The following is an 8,537-nucleotide window of genomic DNA, read 5'->3' on the forward strand; positions in this document are numbered from 1 at the left end:
AAATTGCAAATGAGAAAAACCTTAAAATTTTGTTATGGTTTTACAGTATAATGTGTGGCTTCTTTTCTTAAGTACAATTCCTAGAGAAGCTATATTTCCAGATGACTAGCAAAATGATTGCTGAAATGCATTAATTAACCTTTACATTCACATAAAAGTGTTTTGTGAGAACAAATGTACACAAAATGTTATCTTAATCATGACTAATAAAAATGGGTTATATAAACACAGGTTTTACTACTGCAAATGTCTCCTTGACAAATGACAGGACCTGATTTCTTTATTAAAAGATAATTTAAAATGTTTTGCAAGGGAGTCAGAGCCTTCTCACAGATCCCTCTTGCCTGAGTGTCTGCTTTTGAGGTAATAAGATGGAGAAAGTCTTGAAGTGATATCTAATGATTATGTTAAATGTGAATGCCATGGCTGTATCTCTCTTTTAGCTCTAGATTTATTTCATAAAACAAAATATTAAGATTAAACATCTAGGGTCTACGGAACCAGCTAAGAGCCCATTTTGAAATGTGTCAACCGGAAGATACTGATTAGATTAAGTCAAGAATTCTTCTTTTTTCCCAGAAAAAAAAATCACTGTGTCCACAAGAGAAGTCCCTGCTGTGTTCTTAGTTGAGCCTTCAGAGAGCAAGGTGGTTCCATACATTAGAGCCCCCAAGGTCTTATAGCTCTCTTTCACCAAAAGCCTAAATCTCGGCAATTATTTTAATAAGCCCCAGGTTAGCTATTAAAATAGTCATTAATTTGAAGGTATTTCATCTTCAAGGTGGATCTGTGCTCAGAAAGGATAAGACCATCAGGCTTGTTAAACAAAATAGCAGTATCACTGGTTCAAACCCCATGATGAGAACACCTCTGAAGTCTAAGGGTACTGGTTAAAGGCGAAGATTCTGGAGCCAAGAAGGCATGGGTTCAGATTTTGGATCTGAATAACTGTGTGACCTTGGGCAAGTCATTCCTCTTTTATGCACCTCAGTTTCCTCATCTGTAATAGTACATACTTTTTAGGATTATTGGATGATGAACATAGCTAATATGTGTAAAGCGCTTAGTGCCTAGCATGTTATATATACTATATAAGGATGAAAGCAATAAATTAAAGTAACTTCTTATAGACACTCTGAAATTTACTTCTATGCCAGAGAAATGATCCTTGAAAATAAGCAATGTCACAGGAAAACTGTTGATTGAAGGACCAGTCAGGAAAATTTTCTGCCTCATTTTTCAGGGTCCACTAGTTTAAATTTCTGTTATCTCCAAATGAAGTATACATACGGCTACAACAGACTGCTAGGATTAAACATTTAAAACACACATTACTTTTATAATGCTGTCTGAGCATGTCTTCTTCCTTTTTAAATGTACCAGGAGTTGCAAAATTGAAAGTTTCCTAGCTTTTGAGAGACCCTGAAATGAACAGTTAAAAACATCAGGAACAAAGGGATGGATAACCTTGAGGCTTAATCCAACTTCATGGGGAAAACCAGTATATCCTATGATCTCTATGGCCAGTTTTATTTGGGACCATGTTTTTGGTGCCCTATTCGGGAAACGGTAAATTTCTAATTTGAGATATTTCATGCATAGTATCATTTTTGCAGGAGAGCATTTCCCGAGATGTGGTGATGTTTGCAGGGTCAGCCACCCACTGCATGCCAGGACTGACATAGTACATCTTTGATGATACTCCCTGAAGACCCATTTTTTACCTCTAGGTTGACTTTCTTAGAAAGTTAGTATAGAATAATGGAGGTCCTTTATTGGCTTAAGTAAGCAGAAAACACACACGTAATCTGTTTTCAAATATACAGCCATACTCAATAAATTATTAATAATTTGCTCATGTGGTATCCAGGAAGAAATGCTCTGTTAGATAATTTGGTAAGTAATAAGTATGGGATATGCTGAGAGACAACTTTAGTGCTGCTCAATCCTCTGTGTTAATTTCCTTAGTATGTAGAGTATTTGCAGTGAATTAGCCATATGGTAAATGGGGTTACAGACTTTTGCACGATATTCCATAACTAAAAGTTTCTGAATTGAACTTTTTGTTCTGCCCATTGTTTTGTAAATGACAGTAAACTAGCAGTATTGATTTATCATCCTTCTCAACTGTGCTGCAAGCCACATTCATTTTTTTCTTACACACACACACCGCCCCCCCCAAACAGAGTCAAATTCTTATTTCCACATTTCTCTTGAAGGTCTTTTGCTGAATCCTGCAATATGAATATATTTAAAAAATCCAATTAAAAGAGAATGATGGCACAGAACACATAACTCCCAGAGGAATAAAATCCCTAAGTACATGAGTTTGGAGGTGAAATATTTTGTAAAGATTGCCACAGACTTGAATGTTAAGACGTAATGCCAGAGCTTATGGTGGGAGGAACATGTATATCACAATTTTATATTGCTTAAACTGATGTGTTTGATGGCTAGAATCGGCATCTTCTGGAAGCTTGTTAGGAACGCAGAATATCTGGCTTCAACCAGACCTACTGTATTAGAATTTGCATTTTAATGAAAATCCAGGGTAATTCACATGCACATTAAAGTCTGGGGAGCATAGTAATATGAACCTATTAAATATTTTATGGTTGGATTATAGTTACATGACATATAAGAGAAAAAGAATTTCCTACCATTGCAAACATTAAAAAATCCACTTTTGATAATCCTAAAAATTAGTTTATGCTTATCTATTTCTTCTTATTTCATTAAAATTAACATCAATTGTCTACTAAATAATAAAACTACAAGGAGGTACTCAATAATTATTGAAAGCTGACATAACATTAGATTTAAATATTCAAGCTGAAATCACACTGGATTTGGCTTAAAAGGTATCCTTTAAATGGAAAAAAAAAACCAGGAAGTGGGAAAAAGAGTAACAGCCAGTTTGGGGGGCCCCCTCTCAGTATCACATTGTATCTACCTGCTTTATCTAATAACTTGACATTTCTCTGGAAGTGGTGAGTGACATTCAGGTATGTCCTCAACACTGAGCACATTTTAAATAAATGAATAACTAAACAATGTTTTTGTTTAATTATTCCTTTATTTAAACATTGAAACATTCTGTTCCTATATAATCTTGATATTACTACTGACCACCGTATACTATTTATCCACTACAAACCCCCTAATAACATAAATGATATTACAGTAACAAGGTAATGATACTAGAAAGTAAAATCATCAGAGAATAATTAACCAGGACCCACACCTACTTCCAGATTATGAACATGGCTCATTTCATCTCGTCTCCTTGAAAAAGTGTACAAACCCTTTTCATTCACTAGGCTAAGCATGGCATTAACTTATCCAATAAGCAACTGAATGCTCCAGATAAAAGACGTTCTTAAATAGCAAGTATTTGGAACAGGGTTTAAATCCATCTACTTCTTTGGAGAACCTGATTGCCCTCTAGTGGGGTGAAACGTTAATGCAGACTCCAAGCCTTGGTTCTGGAAACATCTGGGTCACTGGCTAATTCCGTTTTTTTTTCCTTGCCTGGAAAATTTCTTGCATTCTTCATATAAGGTCACAGGTTCTGTGACAACAGAATAATGTGTGTTTTTCTAAGACCGCAGAGGAAACTGGTGTGAACTGGAGTTAGATATAACAGCTTGGGGTGGCCACACCCAAAGCAGGTAGCCACCAGCTCTGAGGCCAGCTTCATCCAGCCTGTGTGAGCATTGAGCTATTGGGGTGGGTGTATAGTCGCTTGGAATAAAAAATACCAGTGACCAACAAATCAGGAATTTTCCTAAAGATGGTTTGGATTTATCAATGACAAAAATCCTCAGTTAATTATGTAATTGACTTATCTTCCATTTCATTTTAAATTATACAGTTTTAACTTTAAAACTCTGCTTAATAGCTACTACTAAATATTCACAGAATTGAGTAACTATTTTGATTCTAAATTACAGGGAGGAAAGCTATTTTATTGTGTGAACTGGCTTTATGACAGTCTGAGAGGACATTTCTTGAATCTGAGGAAAATGTAGCCTCCTGCAGCATTTCACCATTGAGAACAAGTTATTTGAAGGTAAATATATTGTGCCAAATGATTAAATGCTTATTCCACGATCTATCCATTAACAATTAAAAGAATATGAAAGTAAGTAAAAGTATTTTTAATGCAACAGATACAATTCTGCTAAAACTGTTAATGATTAAGGGCAGAGACAATTGCTCTGACAATAAAAAAACTCCCTTCCCCCTTAGAATAATTTAGTACAATTATTTGGTAAGTCACATCACAAAACCATGGTTAATTTTAATTAACTTTAAAGTTGTGTATTTTAATATGACAAACCATCCAATCCAATAATTACTGATAATTATCATTGAAAAATTTATTTTCTTTCAGAGAATTTTACCATGCGTAGGTAGACAACCACCACCCGGTGGTTTAATTTATATCATTAAACCAGCTACCTGCCTTGAGCTACACTGGGTCAGTAACGCTTACTGCAGGCTCAGCTTACTCTCCTGGTACGAACTATGCATATAACATTAAGTGATAAACTACTGCTATTTCTCTTTCAATTTTATCCTGAAAATTTGACAAAATCCTCCTCTTTACACTTCTAGTTATTTATATATCCATTTATAAGGTGCCCACTTCATTGGAGAAGATAACAGGGAATATTATATGCACCTAGTACAATCTTGCTGAATACAATAATTGTTTAATGAATCAGGAAAAAACTCCCGCCCTGGTGATTAACTGATTATGCTTTGCAACTGGAATGACTTCAAAATCCATTATTTTAATAATGCAGAGGTTGTACTTCTTTTCATGATTTGCTTACTCATGGCAGAAAGGGCCCTTGCCTTTGTCATATTTGGGGTGGGATTTTTATTAATGGGGTGGTGGCTATTTCACCATCCATGTTTCTGTGCAGAATCGAGTCGGTATCAAGAATCAGCAATTGGAAGAAGAGTTTAGCAATAAAAACAAAAAGTTAAAATTTTTGTGCATAACCTATATATATTTATAGATAGGGTCTATGGACTACAAGGTGAAGATCAAAATATTTCAATTATATACGGATATTTTCATCCATTGCGACCACAAACAATTCTCCGCGGAGAATTTTCCAGCAATCTTTGGCACACAAGCCCTGCCCTAAGCAAGCACCTGCACTTGTATCTGACCCACATGAACGTACAAAGTCCCTACAGGAACCGAACATGTATTTGTTTTATAACGTAAAATGAAAGGAGGAATGCATTCTTTTTTTGGGAGGGGGGTGGGGAACAGGAGGAAGAAAAGAAAAGTGAGCACAAGGGTTAATTCTTATTCAAATGCAGTCATTCAAACCTTTTGAACAAATATGGCCAGTGAGTCATGAGACAATAATAATAATTTAAAATAACAGCAATAATGCTGCTGAGTTTGCAGACGCCCTCCTGCAGCAGAAACCTCTCGGTGGAGGTGCAGAGCGCAGAGCGAGGGAGCCCCCATCCCCCGTTCTCAGAACCCTGCCGGACTGCCAGGCGAACCGCGAACCGCGGGAGGCCGGGGTAGTTCAGGACACTGCGCAGAAACCCGTCTCCCGGCTGCACCCACGCGGGCGAGCGCCCAGCCCTGGGGAGGGGAGCGCAGGGCGCGGCGCGGGGCTCTGCAGGGCTGGCTGCGCTCCACTCGCCGGCTCGCCACGTGCGCCCCCATCCGGCCAGCGGCTGTCGGGTCTGGGCCCCAGCTGGGATGGGTGGGGCCGAGGCCCTCGCTCCAGGAGCGAGGGTCTCTCCTACCGAGACCATCCAAGGGGTCTCCACCCAGGAAGGCATGGAGAACAGGGCGTGGGCCGTGGGCTTCGGCTGCGGGAAACAGCCCCATGCTCCACGGGCTGTGGGAGGGCGAGAAGAGACCCTCCCCGCGCTCCTGGGAAGGGGTCACCTCTGCGGTCCCGCGGCCGGCTGGGGTGGGGCCGCGCCTTTGTGTGGCCGGGCGGGGCTCGAGCCGGCCTTTCCGCAGAGCCACGCACTTGGCTGGGAGGGGCTCGGCGCTGGGATTCGGAGCAACGCCCGCTGTCTGCGCACATCGAGGGGCGCCCGGACTGTTCTGGACTGCGGGGCTGGAGAAAAGGACTCTAGGACGGCAGACCGCTCTAGGGCCCCTCCCCAGCCCCCTTTCCTTGCCCAGTATCTTAGCCTGAGGTCTTTCCGGCTCCGCCTGGGAGGGTGGGGCAGGGCGGAGCTGACCAGAGCGAGCCCTTTTGGCCTCTTTCCCCCTTCTCCGCATCCCGCACCGGGTCCCGCGGAAGGGGTGCTTCCAGCCGCCCCCCGACCTCGGGTCCCTCCCTGCCTGTTTCTCCCGGGGCCACCGAGCGCCGAACCGAGGGGCACTGGAGGCGCAAGACCCGTTGGGGATGGCGGCCCTGGACCCGGAACCTCGTTTGGTCTCTGCGTCTCGACCGTCTCTCCGATACAGGCTGAACCTATGAAAATTGCCCATATTTGGCCCTGTCTGACCTACAAAACAGATATTTCAGTTGGCTCAATTTAAGACCTTGACCTCTTTTGTGTCTGTATTATTATGTATACTCGTATCTAGGTTCCAGAAGCTTTCCCCCAAACGATCAAATGAGTTCAAAGAAGGCTTTATCGCGTTTATGTCTAATAACCCTATGTAATGTGGTTTTGAAAAGAAAAATGTTAACCCACTTTTCCCCCCTTCCCTCTGTAAAACGGAACAATGAGGCCAGGGTGGGGAAGGCGGGGGCAATGGTCAGGTCTCACTCGGAAGCCGAGGCTGGGAGTCGGGAGCGCGAGGCTCCGGGCGTGGCGCTGCTGTCTCCCCAGGGCTGGGCTCCTGGGCGTCGCGCTGCGCTCGGCACCCGGCCCCCTTTCCGCGGCACCGGGTTGGGGGGAGGGGGGAGGGGGAGGGCGCCAGCGCGGCTCCGCAAAGGGTGGGGCCGTCCGCATTGTGTGCCCGGCGCTGCAGGTGCCTCCCCCCCGGGACGGCTGGTCCTCACACAAAGAAACCCCACCCCAGAGCCTGCGAAACCGCTGTCCCTCCACCCCTCCCCAACCGCGCGCTTCCCCGCCCCTGCAGCTGCCCACCCGCGCCCTCCGCGCCCTCCCGACTTCCTCTCTCCTTCCCCTCCCTTTCCCTAAAACAAAGGAGTGTAGGTCTCCCCCCACCGCCAACCCCGCCCCGCGCCCTCACCTCTCCGCACCGCGCCCCAGGACTATCAGTTTTTCCGACCAGACAATGCCATACATTTGCCCGGTTCTTCTCCCGCCTCCCTCGTCTCCACCCATCTTTCAAACAGCCTAGATGGGACCGCTTTGACTTTGCATTTTTCTTTTTCCTTTCTCCCGCCCCCTTTCCTCTCCCCTATTTTCTTTCTTTTCTTTTATTTTTTTAACTAGAGAAGAAATAAAGGATGTTACAAAGCACTTTCCAAAATGTCCCTTAACCCCATTTAAGGCATATAGTTAGAGTAGACCCCTTCCCCCCACGACTGAGCCCTAATTTTAAATATGGAAACGGAATCAATTCGCTACCCATGGGACGGCAACTTACCTGCTTCCACCTTAAAAAAAAAACAACCCTTAGCTTTAGATTTCCAAGGATCCCCTTTTTGCCCTCCCTCAAACCCCAGAGCGGCCTCCATCCTTCCCGATTGCTATGTTAACAGTAATGTCTTTTCCTCTATAAAATATCTCCGAATGTCTTCCAAGCTGTAAGAGAGAGGGTGAGAGGTGGGGCTCCAGGTCGAGCCGAGGAAGAACGAGGCGCGATGCCTTACCCATTGCTGTTTTAGCCATTGTAGGGATGTGCAGATGCTGAGCGTTGGCGAAGGCGGAGGGTCCAGCTACAGCAGCGGAGAGAGCGAGAGAGAAGACTGAATAAGGCACTGAGTCTGCAGAGTGGGACCGTGCGAGAGAAAGAGCAAGAGGCAGGAGCCCATGAATAATTATCACTCAGAAGCTCAAGCAGATTGGCTCCCAAGGTCCCCTGACATGACTCCCGCAGAGTCAGAATCTCCAAGCATTAAATATTGATCGGCCAATGGTGCTGGAGTACAAAGTACCAGAATGCAGTTTGAAATGGAAATCAGTCCTTCCCTGGCAGCTCCCCCCGTTTTGGGGGCCTGATAGTACAGTCCAAGTAGAGTGGAGCCTTAGCCCAGAATCCTTCTAGGAGCTAAGAACTGGGCTGTACCTACCTGGGAGCCTGGAGGCTTGACTTGATTTGCACGTGTTTCATTGAACAAATAGACATAAAACAAGGAAAGGGATTCAGAGGCCTGAGAAGTCTTCATGCCATGCTGACTGTCGGAAACATTTGTTTCAACACTGTTTTTACTCGTTCATGTTTCCTCTTTCACCTTTGGCCATGTCTCTGGTAGAGTCTAGTCTCTCAGGGTGACCTCATGTCTGGCTATGGTGGTAACTCAGAGGAGAACTGCACTATTGTCCTTTGTCTCCTAGCACATCTAAACTAAGATGTCTCTGGACTCTTGAGGATCTCTCAGTAGAGCAAGGCCTGATAC

General features: G+C 43.8%; 1 protein-coding gene across 1 annotated transcript in view; it reads right to left on the bottom strand.

Annotated features, from left to right (window-relative positions):
* Nucleotides 1–7,928, bottom strand: part of STMN2 (stathmin 2) — a 61,234-nt gene extending 53,306 nt beyond the window's left edge. The window contains exon 1 of the mRNA XM_007114196.4: nt 7,791–7,928. Coding sequence (XP_007114258.1) covers nt 7,791–7,809 — 19 coding nt within the window. The 5' untranslated portion in view covers nt 7,810–7,928. The remainder of the gene's footprint in view (nt 1–7,790) is intronic.
* Between the last annotated feature and the right edge of the window lie 609 nt (nt 7,929–8,537).

The sequence above is a fragment of the Physeter macrocephalus genome, chromosome 15 (assembly GCF_002837175.3).
Source record: "Physeter macrocephalus isolate SW-GA chromosome 15, ASM283717v5, whole genome shotgun sequence".
Classification (NCBI taxonomy): Eukaryota; Metazoa; Chordata; class Mammalia; order Artiodactyla; family Physeteridae; genus Physeter; species Physeter macrocephalus.